The sequence below is a fragment of the Uranotaenia lowii genome, chromosome 2 (assembly GCF_029784155.1).
Source record: "Uranotaenia lowii strain MFRU-FL chromosome 2, ASM2978415v1, whole genome shotgun sequence".
Taxonomy (NCBI): domain Eukaryota; kingdom Metazoa; phylum Arthropoda; class Insecta; order Diptera; family Culicidae; genus Uranotaenia; species Uranotaenia lowii.
The window spans coordinates 131,177,814-131,193,984 of NC_073692.1; the positions used below are offsets into that span (position 1 = coordinate 131,177,814).

Genomic DNA, 16,171 nt, shown 5'->3' on the forward strand with positions numbered 1-16,171 from the left:
AATTCCAAAAAAACGGTTCATGAGTTTTTAAGACGACACAGGAAGATTTCCGAGATGATTGTGCAAAAATATTTTTGCCATATCCTTTTTCATTGTAAATTTCTCAAATCCTACACGTTATTCAGACATCTGAAAAAAGGCAAGGTAGTCCTTTTTATTACCAACACAACGCCGCCAAAATTTTGTATATTCGAACTCTAGGAATGTAGTTATCGCCGAGTTGAAGTGCATAGGACTCTAAATGATCATAGCCTTAGAAATTTAGAGTTTTTGTTTCATATTCAGATTCGAAGTTCTTAAATTTAATTCTTTCGCAGAATCCAAAATTTCAAATGACGATTCAGAAATGAAAAAATAAAATTCATAATTCTAAAAAAATATTTTTATTCAGATTAAAAAGATAAAAAAGACATGATGAATTAAGATTGAAACCTAAGACATCAAATATAAAATACGAGATTGATGATTGAAGTCTCTGAAACAAGTTTCAGTTCTTGGCTAGTATCGAAATATTGATCTAATATCTGAATTCAAAATTTGCTTTTTAACATTTCAGAAATCATATTGGAACTAGGAAAAAGATTCAAAATTCAATTTATAATTAGTAAACTTGATAATGTTTACATATTCATAAGCTTGCTCTTAATTTTGAATATCCATGCTGAACTCTGAACCTGAATTCATATTCAGGATAAGAATTGAGATACAGAATCAACCAATTTTTATACAAATTACACAAAGGTTTTTACACGGTATCAAATCCGCCGTTTACATGAACGAGTCGAAATATTTTATCTCAAATATCGTGTTAATTCGTGAGAACCGTGGAAAATAACGATGCATATAGCGAAAAATCATGAAATTAGAAGTATGGAAGAAAAACTGAGTTAGTGTACTTTCTATGAACAACCTTGGGTAATAGTAGACGTAAATATAAGTTTGCTATACAATCAAGCTTTTTTTAAGATTTTCTAAAATGTCCCGCTTTTTTCGGCTGTGTCCCGCTTTTTTATCGTGAAATGTCCCGCTTTTTTCAGAAAGTATCTGGCAAGCCTACGATATCCTGGCCTCGAGAATTGACTGTCCTTCGCTTTTGGAATCAGTTAATCTAAGTGTTCGACCCCAAGGACTACGAAACCGGAATCTGCAGCTCTACACTCCTCTTCGTCAGAACAGCTACGGTGCTAATAGTGCACTGATCGGCGTTATCAGGACGTTCAACCGATTTTCTGAACACTAAGATTTCGATGCATCGAGGGATTTATACAGAAGAAAAAAATTAATTAGGTACGTTTAGAACAGTGTGTAATCTTTTCATTTTAAATTTTAATTGACTCGTTTTTTATACTATTAAAGTCTGCTTCATTTAATATTGGAACAAATTCTTTTGCTCGTTGTGGCGCTCCTAGTGGACGGATTTGGAAACTTTTTTCACCCACGTGTCGGGAAATTCATTACCTTTCACCATGTATTTATGTCATAACACCAAACGATAGCATTTTGTAAACAACCGCCATGGAAGCCGAACGGAGAGATCAAATTGTGCACAGTTTTCTTGAAAATCCATTGTTGTCGGCATCGAAGCTAGCTAAACAGCTTAAAATGCCCAGAAATACCGTATGGCGTGTTATCAAGCAGTACAAGGAAACATTGACGACGGCTCGGAAGCCGCATTCGAAGCTTCGGAGTGGAACTGTCGACCGGAAACTGCGTGGGAAAGTCATCAAGGCCGTCAAGAGGAATCCCAATCTTTCAGACCGCGATTTGGCCAATAAGATCCAGGCCGCTCACAGTACGGTGCGACGAATTCGTCTCCGGGAAGGAATAAGGTCATTCCGAGCCAGCAAACAGCCAAATCGGACGCTGAAGCAGAACAATGTGGCCAGAATCCGTGCTCGAAAGCTGTACGACCAAGTGCTGACAGCTGCTTCATTTAATATTGGAACACAAACAATTGCGTGTAGTTCAGTCATTTATTAACGAATTCATAATTTGTTTTTCATACAAATGTAGCATTTTCTTTACTCTTTCATAAAAAAAAATTAAAAAAATTATTCATTGCTGTTTCGAAGAAATTCTCGTACTCGTACTCGTAAGAAAACTGTGCACAATTTGATCTCTCCGTTCGGCTTCCATGGCGGTTGTTTACAAAATGCTATCGTTTGGTGTTATGACATAAATACATGGTGAAAGGTAATGAATTTCCCGACACGTGGGTGAAAAAAGTTTCCAAATCCGTCCACTAGGAGCGCCACAATGAGCAAAAGAATTTGTTCCAATATTAAATGAAGCAGACTTTACTCATTGGGATCAACATGTAATCCGTTGATTCGTTACCAAATAAATAGATTTAAATATCATATTTTGGGCCACGGTCGTACTCACGCTCCAGTTGCACGTAGAATTCGTCTTAGTCGTCACCTTTGTCGTACTTCCAAGGTGAGGGGTGGCATGTTTGTTATGCTGATATTGAAGAACCGGCCCTTGATCCTTAACCGTCTTCTGCATTTCATACATCACTATAAAATCTGTTCCAAGCTCGTGTGTTCCGGCTTGAATTTGCGGTTCTCCAATATGTTGGAGAGCACGTGGGTACTGCCCATGAAATCTAGAGATTGGAAGTTCAAAGTTCCAAGTTTCTAATTGCAGGATTTCCATCCGAAATTTATTGTTGGACGTTAAACTAAGTTTAAATAAACTTCAATAACTGCAGGTGCTATCGGTTTCAACGAAATTCTGACGACAAAATACTAGCACCAAATAAGGGTTGAAGGGTTAAGATTCAAGCTCAAGTTTAAACTTTTTTTTACGCACACACATGCACCAGAGCAAACTGTATTATCGTAAACAATATAAACATAAACATTGGGTGAGTGAATCGATGCTTGATTTTTATTGTATTAGTGTGATGATGTGCTGTTACTCAAAGCTTGAATGTAAAGCTTCTATACTTGAGTGGAAAGCTGCAAAGCTTGGATCCCATTTCGCAGAGCTGCAGCACCATAAATGTTATGTACGAGTCGCCCAGAATTTGTTCAAAAAAACAAAAGCCCGACTATCTTGATACTTAGAGATCTTTGATAACTGGCTTGAATATTTTTTTCTCATACTTTTTACTAATGTAGCTTTAAATAATGGTTACAAGAATTGAATTTTAAAATTCTAGATATTTCAACAGATAGAGCAACAGATGTGATGTGATAAAGAAGTTATGACCAAATCTCGGTAAGAAAAGCACAAGTACACTGCATGGTGAAACATTCCGAAATAATGCTAGGAAAAGAGAGGGGTGTGGGTGTGGGATTTGTTGATTTGGATTGGTTTGGATGTTTGTTGCATATTGACCAAAGAATCTGGTGAATGCCCCGATGTATGAGACATTATAAAAACACTGATTCCAAGTCAAAGAGCATATCAAATATTGATAAAATTTGATTCATATCGTGCTCTAAATGAATCCTCAGAATCAAAACGTTTGTAGTATTTTGAATTTTGAAATATAATAAGAAATATTGGATTTCTATTCATGTTTTTAATACTTAAAAAGTATATAAAAATTATTGTGATTTGTCGTTTTTTGTGTGTTGTAGAAACAGCGCTTGTGTCACCTCTCGACTACCTACCAAACGAAAGTTATTTGTGTTCCTGAGAACATCTAAGTACAGAAAACGAAAAAAAAACAACACTCCGAATGTGACCGAGTACGATCCGCTGAGTCAACTCTGTGTTGTTTTTTGCATCGAAGTTGAACATATCCTTTTCTAGTCACGCTCCCGATTCCGTTCGATAGTTCGTTCGAGAAGGAGTCTAGCTCCGATATCTTCGGCACGTTCATCCAGAAGCGACTGTAGAAAAACAAAAATACATGAGAGCACTGTTTCTTCAAACAAGCTTCGAACGAACCCAAAGTGTTTGCTACCTGTAGTATGACGACGACGGCGATGATGATGATGTTGCTAGATGATCTAGTGTGATGATGAACGCTCCTGGAGATTGCCGGAAATGTATTCCACGTGTAGGGCCCAGGTATGGCTTCATGGGAAGGAACAGCACTTCAACACTCGAATAAATATAGTTAGGTACCGTAAACTGGGGGAACTTTGATCAGCGGGGTAACTTTGATCAACATGAAATTTTTGCAGATAATCATCATTTTCTATGTATAAAGTTGAAATATCTGAAAACTGTTGACTACGTTTGAAAGTCTGTAAATTGAGTTACAAATGAGCTTAATTTCGTTTTTATTAGGATATGTTTAACAATACTCAAAATATAATTTTAAAATCATAAAATATTTGGTTTTTTGATGGCTCACTAACAAACATCTCTCCTGATCAAATTTGAGCATTTAGGAGTAAATGGGTTGTTTTATGCGAAAGTTCAACTTTTTTCTTTGTTTAGTTTCAGTTTAAGAATTATTTTTATGGTCATTTGATGATAATTTCTGGATATTAAAAAAACGGTCATTTCCCATGAAAAAGCCCGTATAGAAAAAATAGCTAAAAACCCTATGAAATGGTTAAGTATGAAGAAAAAAAAAGAACATGAGAACAGTACGAGGACTTAGTTGCATGAAGGTAAAATTTTGTTTGTTTTTGAGGCCAAAAAATATTGGGAAATGTTTATAATTTTTGCCCCTAAATGTATGCAACAATATTGTCCATCTTTTGAGCATTTTTGTTTTTGAAAAAAATAATTGAATCCTTCAATTGCGTCCAAACAATTAATTACTGTTATCGATGTTTTGAGACTTCTGTGCTTAATGGCTTCAAAACAATAAATTTGAAGATGTTGAGATATGTACGTAAAAACCTTAGTGATCAAAGTTACTCCGAAACTCGAAATCTGGTTTTGTAACAAACATTTAATTATAAGCACCAATGTCGATTGAATTTACTGCAATCAATGATCATGTTTAAAACTCCTCACCTCAGTAAGGGTTTTAAAGCTTTTAGATATTAAGAAAAAGAAACCTCTTTCAAAATATTCAAAAATGAATGAAAAAAGTGATCAAAGTTCCCCCAGTTTACGGTACCTATCACCTTCCTGTTTTCCCGATGGCTCGATCTGGTTCGCATAACTTAGCATCCGGCCGGTCGACTCTTGAGTGTGAAAAGCTGAATGTTTTACGCTGCAGCTACGATGTCAAGATAGTTGGCATATTAAATCGTTCGCTGCTGTGGAAATCTGTGGATGAATTGAATGACAGGAAAGCGTGTGGTAAAATTATAAGATCGAGTTTCTCGTTAGTTGCATATTTATAATGTTAAAGTATTTTTTAACCTTCAAAGAAAATAGAGCATTTCGGCTCAAATTGTCATTGTCATCCAAAAATGAAGGTCGAAAACCTTCAATAAAAGCTGTTAATATCCACGGAATTCTTTGATAAGAATCTCTATTCCAAATTATATTTCACAGAAAGCCCTTAGAGGTAGGATTCAAAATTCAATTTTTGATTTTTTATCATTGTCAATCATAATGGAAGTTTATTTATTTATATATTTATTGTTTGCCATTTCCAGGATGTTTGTCTATAACTTTCTTCATCTGAAAATTTTTCTATACCAATCTAAAAACAATCTTGAATTATGGTTTCTGAAAGTTGAAAAATATAAAAGTGGTTTCAGACACTAGTTATTCAATAATATTTTAGTGTAACAAACATATTTTCCTTAAATTGTTCATCCAAATCAAAAATTTTGTTGGAATAGTAACCATTGACTTATATAGTTCTTAATAAACTCATTCTGTTATCAACCCTCAACCCAACCAGTCTTTTATATCAGGTTGTGGACCCAGCAAGCTTCATAGTAACGGTTGGTTGCTTAGCAGAATAAATAAGTTGAAAAATTTTCTCAAGAAAATGGAAAATTCGAGAAACATCAAGACCGGAAGCAGTTCTGTGGCTCTTTCCATACGGGAAATTCTACGAGGTTCGGAGAACTACAGTTCTTGGGCTTTCGCGACCAAGATGGTCCTTATTAAGGAACGGACCTGGTGCGCAGTGAAAGCGAGAAACGAAGAAGATCCGGCGGTGAGCGACGAGGTTTCCGAGCAAGCATTGGCCACGATATGTCTAAGCATCGACCAGAGTATCTACGGGTTGGTCAGAGATGCGAAGACGGCGAAGGAAGCATTGGACAATCTTCGAAGCACGTACGAGGACGGTGGCTCAACCAGAACCCAAGTCATCAATTGGCCGAGGTTGGATTTAAAGTCGACGACACGTGGCTCGCAAGTTTGCTGATGAAGGGATTGCCAAAACGCTACGAACCTATGATTCTTGGACTGGAATTATCTGGCATCAAGCTGACAGCGGACATTGTTAAAGCCAAGATTCTTCAAGATGTAAAGGTGTGCGAATCACAGTCTGGCTCAAGTGAAGAAGCATTTTATCCGAACCCCAAAGCGCAGAAGAAGGGCGGTGAGAAATTGTCGATAAAATGGCAGCAAGGTGAGAGGAAAGGATCCACGAAACCGGGGCGAGACGGAAAGCAAAGCGGACATGCAGCATTCTTCGCTGCATACAGCACAGTGGAGGCTTGTACGAGCGTGGATATTTGATTCTGGAGCCACCACTCATCTTTGCCGGAACAGGAACGTTATGCCAGAAGTCACTAGTTTGGCGAACAATTCCGTTGCTCCTGTTGTGACGAAAGGATCTATCAAATTAGACGCCGATTGCGATGGTAAGAAATGTGAACTACCCATCAGCAATGTTTTGTGTGTTCCAGAGTTGGCGATCAACCTTATGTCCGTGAGCAAGATCTGTTCAAACGGGTACCAAGTGGTCTTCAATAAAGAGTCCTGCAAAGTATTGAGTCCAGAAAAGGAGGTCGTTACAATCGGAAAGGAAACTGGCGGTCTGTACAAGCTGAAGGTACGCACCGAGTTGGCGAATTTGGTTCAAGCTCGGAATAATTTCGAACTATGGCACCGACGGTTAGGTCATTTGTCCGTTGGGAACATGCAGCGTTTAACCGGAATGGCAACAGGAATCAATAACAACAGTAGCACCCAACTGAAGTGTGTTCCATGTATCGAAGGAAAACACAGTCGAAAAACATTCAAATCGAAGGGTAGAAGAGCAAACTGTGTATTGGAATTGATTCATACGGATTTGTGTGGCCCCATGGAGACGAAATCAATCGGAGGATGTCGATATTTTCTCACGTTTGTGGATGACTCTAGCAGAAAGGTTTTCATCTATTTTTTGAAAACGAAAAGTGAAGTTTTTGGTGCTTTCAAGGACTTCTTATCTTATGCTGAAAACCAAACTGGTGAGACTATCAAGTATCTCAGATCCGACAATGGCAGAGAATACCTCAACAGCAACATGGAAGAGTTTCTTCGCCAAGCAGGCATTCGTCATGAAACCAGTGCACACTCCCCAGCAGAACGGGTTAGCCGAGCGGATGAACAGAACGATTGTCGAACGAGCTCGGAGCATGCTGTTTTACGCCGAATTGGGAAAATGTTTTTGGGCGGAAGCTGTGGCTACGGCTTCCTACGTCACCCGATGAAAAGTTGACTGGCAGGAAACCGGATTTGGCCCATCTTCGAGTATTTGGTTCGGAGGTTATGGTACGCGTTTCATATGAAAAAAAGAAGAAGTGGGACCCAAAGTCTCTCTTCATGGGATACAGCGAATATTCCAAGGTCAGTTTGGTGTTTCCGTTCACGATGAAGAGCCCTCAGCAGAAGTTGATCCTGTCACCTTAGTAATCGATTCCGAAGTGGATCAAGCGCCAGTTACCGATACGAAGGTCGATATAGTGTCGAAAGATGATCAAGAATCGAATTGGTCCGAGTACAGCGATGCTGAAGATGGTAGCGAAGAGGAACGGCCTGCTTCCGCGCTCCCCTCACACTCAGAGGACCAATTGTTGGTAAGGCGCAGAGAGCGGGAGCGCTTACTCCCAGGCAAGTATCGAGATTTTCATATGGGATTAGGTATTCTTCCTAAAAAGGTTCCCCCCTCCTCTCAGGATACTTTGAATGTACCCCAAACGATGAACGAAGCCCTGCCAAGCGTTAACGGTTTGCAGTGGAAGGAGGCCATGAAAGTAGAATACCAGTCGCTGATCCAAAATGGTACTTGGGAGCTGGTGGACTTGCCCAGCGGGAGGAAGGCCTTGAAGTGCAAATGGATCTATCGAGTGAAGACGAAAGCCGATGGGTCACTCGAACGCTTCAAAGCTCGACTGGTGATCAAAGTCAAGGGTGTCGATTACACGGAAACTTATTCCCCAGTTGTCCGTTACGCTACCGTTCGTTACCTGATGGCTGCTGCTGCTCGCTTGGACCTGAAAATACCTCCTCGACCTCGATGGGGATGAGATCTATATGGAGCAACCCGAAGGTTTTGTAGATCAGGCTCATCCGAATAAATCGTGTCGACTAAAGAAGGCATTATACGGCTTGAAGCAGGCAAGTCGTGTATGGAGCATTATATAGATGATCTGCTTAATCGGTTTGGTGTTGTTGATTGTAATACTGCGTCTACCCCTGCCGATTGCAACCAGAAGCTCACAAAGGAGATGTGCCCATAAACCGAAAAAGATCGGAACGCCATGTGCAACGTACCTTTCCGGGAACTAGTAGGAGGTCTTCAGTTTTTGGTACAAGGTACTCAACCCGACATCGCTTATACTACGAATGCTGTTAGTCACTTTAGGAGTAATCCAGGGAAAGTACATTGGACGGCTGCAAAACGTATCCTGAGGTACCTGAAGCACACGAAAGAAATGAAACTGATCTATTCGAAGAAAGCTGATCGAAGGTTCTTACAGGCTACAGCGATGCAGACTGGGCAAACGATCCTGATTCAAGACGTTCTATCACCGGATTCGTTTTCCTTCAATCCAGCGGACCGATAACATGGAGCTGTAGAAAACAAACCACGGTGGCGTTGTCAACGACCGAAGCGGAATACATGGCGGTTTCTGCTGCTACACAGGATGCGATCTGGTGGAAGGGAATGTGGAAAGAGCTGTTTGGAGATTCAGATCCGGTGGCAACTACTGCGATAACAAGAGTACCATCTGCCTTGCCGAAAGCGAAGCAAACATATAGACATCCGGAATCATTTTGTGCGGGAGAAAGTTGCTGACAAGTCTCTCAAACTGGAACATATTGGATCCAAACATCAAACGGCGGACCTGTTGACCAAATCTCTACCATTGGCCACTTTCGAAACCGGAAGACAAGCACTTGAAATACAATAGTTAAGGGGGAATGTTGGAATAGTAACCATTGACTTATATAGTTCTTAATAAACTCATTCTTTTATCAACCCTCAACCCAATCAGTCTATTATATCAAATTTAAGTCCTTTGTTCATCAAAGGATCTGTCAATTACCTCAAGAATCATAAAAGTCCATCGTTCAGGAGAATCAAAAAAGACGTTCTTTATTTTCAAGCAATATTTTTGTCGGATAAAAAGTTTTTGGATAATATTACCAGAAGTTTGTTGAACCCAAGCGAAGTGTGGCTCCAGAGAGAAGTATGGCGTGTGCAATGCACAGTGGTGCAGGACATCAATCTAGCTGTACGAAATTAATAGCGCTCAGTGCTAACTTTTTTGTTTCTCAAGTTAGAGCTTTGATGTCTTCGACAAAGTTGTTTATCTAATCAAAATACATAACTTTGTTGAATATGTCAAAGTCCTATCACATCATCTTCTGGAGTTACAGTCAAAGGGAAAAAAATCACTTGACAGTTTTTTGAACCTGACACGTTGTAGGTTGGATGAAAAGGTTCGCTGTCTTCGAAACAAAGTTGTAACAAGCCACGATCTACAGTTATCTCATACTTTATGATGGGTTTAGAAGTTGCTGAAGTCTTATAGGAAGCATTTAGTGTTTTTTATTGGCAATTTTGGAAGGCTCGTCCATCGAAAAGTGCACATTTTCGCAACACCCTCTTTTTTGTGATTATTTTTGATGATAAGCGAAACCATTTCCATTTGAAATAAGCGAGGAAATCGGTAGAACCAGTAGTGATTTGAACGATTGAAAATACACTTTTTATTAAAAAAAATACCTATTTTACTGATTTAAAAAACGTTGAAAACATTTGATTTATTAAAAAAGTGTTGCAGTTTTCTTTTATATATTTTATTTTATTTTAAGACATTTTCATTCAATTTCTCAAATTATTAAAACCCCATAAAATTAATGGAACGAATATGTTAAATTTTGTAGAGCACTACTGTGTACTGGCAAAACCTGTTCAATATTCAATTATATGATATCAAATACTTATTTAGTGCTCTACCAAATTCAACAGATAAGTTTTTTGAGTTTAAATGATTTGAAAATTTGAATTTAAATGTCTTTCAATAAAACAAAATAAATAAAAGAAAACTGAAACACTTTATTAATAAATTTAATGTTTTCAACGTTTTTTAAATCAGTAAAATAGGTAATATTTATATAAAAAGTGTATTTTCAATCATTCAAATCTCTACTAGTTCCACCGATTTCCCCGCTAATTTCAAATGGAAATGGTTTCGCTTATCATCAAAAATAATCACAAAAAAGAAGGTGTTGCACTAATGTGCACTTTTCGATGGACAAGCTTTCCAAAATTTCCAATAAAAAACACTAAATGCTTTCTATAAGACTTCAGCAACTTCTAAACCCATCATAAAGTATGAGATAACTGTAGATCGTGGCTTGTTACAACTTTGTTTCGAAGACAGCGAACCATTTTATCCAACCTACAACGTGTCAGGTTCAAAAAACTGTTTTTTCAAGTGATTTTTTTCCCTTTGACTGTAACTCCAGAAGATGATGTGATAGGACTTTGACATATTCAACAAAGTTATGTATTTTGATTAGATAAACAACTTTGTCGAAGACACCAAAGCTCTAACTTGAAGAACAAAAAAGTTAGCATTTTTATCTCGCTATCGGTGGACCCCTCGGCAAAAATTTTGATACTAGAATGTGCTCCATGTAAAACTGAACAATGTTGCTGAAGACATCAAATGTCTATCTCTTCATCCCTGGGCGCTAATAATTTCGTACAGCTAGATTGATGTTCTGCACCACTGTGCAATGGAATAACAACATTGTTTTGTGCAACAGAATAATCATACAGGGGCCTTATCAACCCAATTTGATTAAGTAGAATAAGTAAAACCACTGAAACTAGAAGATTGGAATTTCAACAATTCTCGAAGGTACAATATTTATTTTTTCAACTTTGATATTTTTGCTAAGTTATCCAGCTCAGAAGTTTTCAAATAATACAAATGACTAGTCTCTGGGAAATCAATTCTTCTTTAAATTTTATTGTAATTTTTTAACCAATAATGAAGCTCATTTTGCTTACAACTATTATTTGAGGAAATTTCATGTAAAGTTTAAATGAACTGTAAAAGGGGGCTCCAGAGACTTTTTAAAAATTTAAATTTTCTATGAAAAAATATTATATTATTCAGCTCACTGCACGATATTGCTGAGCTGGAGTATAGGTTTCATTTTTTTCAAAAGGCAATCAACCATAGAAATGAAGTAACTTTTCAAAATTTGTATTTTTTTTCTATAATGATCTTATTAAATGTCTGTTTCAGTCTGGTCGAAGTCAGATCATGTATCAAGGATCAAGGATTGGATGATAATGAAAACGGATTTGGAAATGGTGTTTTCAAGAGTGGCTCCAGAGAGTACAATTTGAGTATCGTTATTACATTTATAAATACACAGAATTTATGTTTTTAAAACTTAGACAATTTATTTTTTTCTGAAAATCGATTTAGTGCATAAATTGCTCCTCTATCTGAAAACTAAGTATATGTTGATCAAAGTTTAAGGGTTCTCAAAAATTTCTTATATCTTGCCAACTGTAATCAACTAATATCATCTTAACGTTTGCTGTCCTGTCACCAGCAATTCGCCTATCTCCTGCAGTTTGTTTTTTCAGCTTCTGCTAAATAAAAATCATCGCAACCTAGCCAGCTTCTTCTACATCACGTCACATGACAAATTTCAAAACTCAATAAAGAAGTCATATCACTTAGAAGCGCAGCGCAAAGCTCCGGATAAAAATAACTTTTCTTTTTAAGCTTGTTTGGTTTGCACTCAGAGTTTACGCTTGTCCCTCCGGTTGGGGTGTAGTCATCCAGCATCCACCGGTAGTCCACCCGACTTCTCAACACCGTCCACCCACTTTTCACACATAGTTTCATATCCTGTTTTTCATCCGTTTCTTTGCAGGAAACTTTGGCCGGGAACGTTTCGGCATCCTCCCCAGCGCAGAGCGTTTCTCATTCGCCACTTCCGGGAAGACGGTAAAACGTTCAACTCAAAAGTAACGAAAAAAAAAGAGCACTCACACCCGCAGGGAATTCACAGAAGCACAGGGACACCACGTCAAAACACTCGACAGGGAAAAAAATTATACATATTTCCATATCAACTTTCATGGCGCATATTATTGCCAACGACGGAAGCGCGGCGTGAAATTCACGCCATGTTTGCACAATCAGAAATCCCCCGAATGGATCTTCCGGTTGAGCAAACATCATCACCTCCACAGGCAGTCGTTACTAGGACAAAAAATAAACCGAATCTAAGCCTTTGGACCGAGATTTTGCTGCTGCCTTTCGTTTTGGCGAGAGCTCTACCGAATGAAGAAATCGTTTACTGAATCCGGTGAACCAGAAAGAGGGAAAAATTAAGGAATGGAAGGCTTGCAACAATCCGCGAGCGAATCCGGGGCAATGTGGTTTTGAAAATATTTAAATTTAGATTTTTTTTTATATTTTTAAACAGTTTTTGAAAATTCTAGAATTTTACTGAGATGATTTAAATTGACATTATTATATCTGAAAATGTCTTCAAAGCCAAGTACGACTAACCAAAGTCTTCTTATGAACCTGTGCAACTAAAATAACAAAATTCAGAATTCCTGAGCAAATTTTAACTTATTTGAGAGAGCTGATTCCAAATGTTCAAAAGGTAGGAGGTGAGATGACAAAACTGAAAAAAAAATGACAAAACCCTCACAAAAAATTAAAAATTACCAAAATAAAAAAAAACATGAAAAAATGGTCAAAATGACAAAAATGACAAAAATGACAAAAATGACAAAAATGACAAAAATGACAAAAATGACAAAAATGACAAAAATGACAAAAATGACAAAAATGACAAAAATGACAAAAATGACAAAAATGACAAAAATGACAAAAATGACAAAAATGACAAAAATGACAAAAATGACAAAAATGACAAAAATGACAAAAATGACAAAAATGACAAAAATGACAAAAATGACAAAAATGACAAAAATGACAAAAATGACAAAAATGACAAAAATGACAAAAATGACAAAAATGACAAAAATGACAAAAATGACAAAAATGACAAAAATGACAAAAATGACAAAAATGACAAAAATGACAAAAATGACAAAAATGACAAAAATGACAAAAATGACAAAAATGACAAAAATGACAAAAATGACAAAAATGACAAAAATGACAAAAATGACAAAAATGACAAAAATGACAAAAATGACAAAAATGACAAAAATGACAAAAATGACAAAAATGACAAAAATGACAAAAATGACAAAAATGACAAAAATGACAAAAATGACAAAAATAACAAAAATCACAAAAATCACAAAAATCACAAAAATCACAAAAATCACAAAAATGACAAAAATGACAAAAATGACAAAAATGACAAAAATGACAAAAATGACAAAAATGACAAAAATGACAAAAATGACAAAAATGACAAAAATGACAAAAATGACAAAAATGACAAAAATAACAAAAATGACAAAAATGACAAAAATGACAAAAATGACAAAAATGACAAAAATGACAAAAATGACAAAAATGACAAAAATGACAAAAAGACAAAAATGACAAAAATGACAAAAATGACAAAAATGACAAAAATGACAAAAATGACAAAAATGACAAAAATGACAAAAATGACAAAAATGACAAAAATGACAAAAATGACAAAAATGACAAAAATGACAAAAATGACAAAAATGACAAAAATGACAAAAATGACAAAAATGACAAAAATGACAAAAATGACAAAAATGACAAAAATGACAAAAATGACAAAAATGACAGAAATGACAAAAATGATAAAATTTACTTGGTGATTCTAGTTTAGTTTTTATATTTCGGAAAAAACCTGAATCTCGCCGATATTTGAATATTCCTGCAAATATGAGAAAGCTACTAGTTTTCACGAAATATTGTCTCAAAATGAATTAAATGTGAAATCATTTATCATACGTAATTTTTCCTTCTCCGATCCCCACACTAACTTTCAGCTAGGAAAATCCAGCCGTCACTGTTTTGTTTTGGCATATCGCAAAAAGTCAGCGCCCCAAAAAAAGTGTTCAAGAACTGATTCAGATAGTGTGTAGCAAATGTAAAAAGCAAAAAGTTAAAAAAAAAATAAAGTGAAAAGTGGAAACTCCCAACGGGGGGGAGACACTCCGCCAGCTCTAAGCTCCAAGCTGGTCGGGTGCAGAAAAAAGTGTCAAAGTGAGAAAATGATTCCCAACCCTGAGCAATCAACGTTGTCACGAGTGAATTCCCCGGCGATGGCTGGGGCGGCCTCGAAGGTGGAGGTCCGTGGGAAGATGGCCCCGGAAAATGGCGGCGACGGCCATGTGACAGCCAGCCGTTGTTGCCGGCTGCCGCCGGTGGGAAAAAATTGTAAAATTGAAATCGCAAAATGTTTGCTCTTCGTCACGCTGCTCCTAACGAGTGTTTGCTTTCGAAGCGTTTCGGGTGACGATGCCGGATCCTCTGGGGCAGCGGCGGCCCAGGACCAGAACCAGAATCCGACGCCAACGGCTGAACCCGGTAAGTGAACTAAATAACTGAACGTGTGTGTGTGTGTGTGTGTGTGTGTGTGTGTGTGTGTGTGTGTGTGTGTGTGTGTGTGTGTGTGTGTGTGTGTGTGTGTGTGTGTGTGTGTGTGTGTGTGTGTGTGTGTGTGTGTGTGTGTTGTGTGTGTGTGTGTGTGTGTGTGTGTGTGTGTGTGTGTGTGTGTGTGTGTGTGTGTGTGTGTGTGTGTGTGTGTGTGTGTGTGTGTGTGTGTGTGTGTGTGTGTGTGTGTGTGTGTGTGTGTGTGTGTGTGTGTGTGTGTGTGTGTGTGTGTGTGTGTGTGTGTGTGTGTGTGTGTGTGTGTTTACTGGTGTATCTGAGAAACTGTGACATTATAAATCAGTAAAAAACTATCATTTTTTAAACTATACTTCACAGTATGTTAGTAGGAAATTTTGGAATAAAACTGTACCTAACTTTTTTTTCCAAAAATTAAAAATATAGACTTTTTTGGATTTTTTTTTCAGGTAGTATTAAAACATTTAATAAGTGATTTTCATCCATTTTAATTTTTTCTATAACAAAACAAAATTATCAAAAATATTTTTTTCATTTTATTTAAGTTTTTTTTAAATAAAACTTTATTATAATTCTTCATAAAGGCCAAATTACTTGCTCCATACCGAGTATAAAACATATGATTTTCAAAACAAAATTGGTCGCTATCCCATGTCAATAATTTTGTATTTTTGGATAGTTTTCAATTGATGGAAATCAATCAAATTTCTTGCATAATTTTTATAATGCAATGCACTTAAGAATCAACATCTCTTATTGTTTTGCTTTTGAAGCTTGTTGAAAGAGAATAAACATCGAATAGAGACAAGCGTAAGGGATTTACTAAATCTTATCATTAATCCATCTTGAATTTTTGATTTAAGCAAAAAAAAAAAATTCACGAAAGATAAAAATATTACTATTATTTATGGAGCATCGCATTTAATGAAGTTTTTTTTAAGTTGTATCTAATCAAAATCTTTCCTCCTTATGCTTTATTTAATGATTATTTTTTCTGTTTCTTCCAACTCATTTTGGCATCTTTTTTGACGCACCAACTTTCAATTCTGTTTTGAATATACAGTTGCGTTCAATGAAGAATGAAATCGCGTGACGCAGCGCACTCGCTTCCAACTTTCACCGGCTTCCATTTCTGTCTAGATTGATATTTTTTCATGAAATTATCACAAAATCTAGTTCAACTTTCCAACTAACACTCCACAAAATTTGAAGACTATATTGTGACTGAAAAAAAGCTACAGCTAATGAAAGCTCGTAAAAAAGATAAATTTGAG

At 36.7% G+C, this 16,171-nt stretch overlaps 1 protein-coding gene across 3 annotated transcripts in view; it reads left to right on the plus strand.

The window, feature by feature from the left end:
• LOC129748123 (locomotion-related protein Hikaru genki-like) overlaps positions 1-16,171 on the plus strand; it is an 82,104-nt gene that overhangs the window by 20,000 nt on the left and 45,933 nt on the right. For 2 of the 3 annotated variants that reach the window (XM_055742617.1, XM_055742619.1), the window contains exons 2-3: positions 12,226-12,299; positions 14,315-14,855. In XM_055742617.1, coding sequence (XP_055598592.1) covers positions 14,540-14,855 — 316 coding nt within the window. In that variant the 5' untranslated portion in view covers positions 12,226-12,299; positions 14,315-14,539. Of the gene's footprint in view, positions 1-12,225; positions 12,320-14,314; positions 14,856-16,171 lie in introns of all 3 variants that reach the window. The other variant, XM_055742618.1, reaches the window with a different exon arrangement.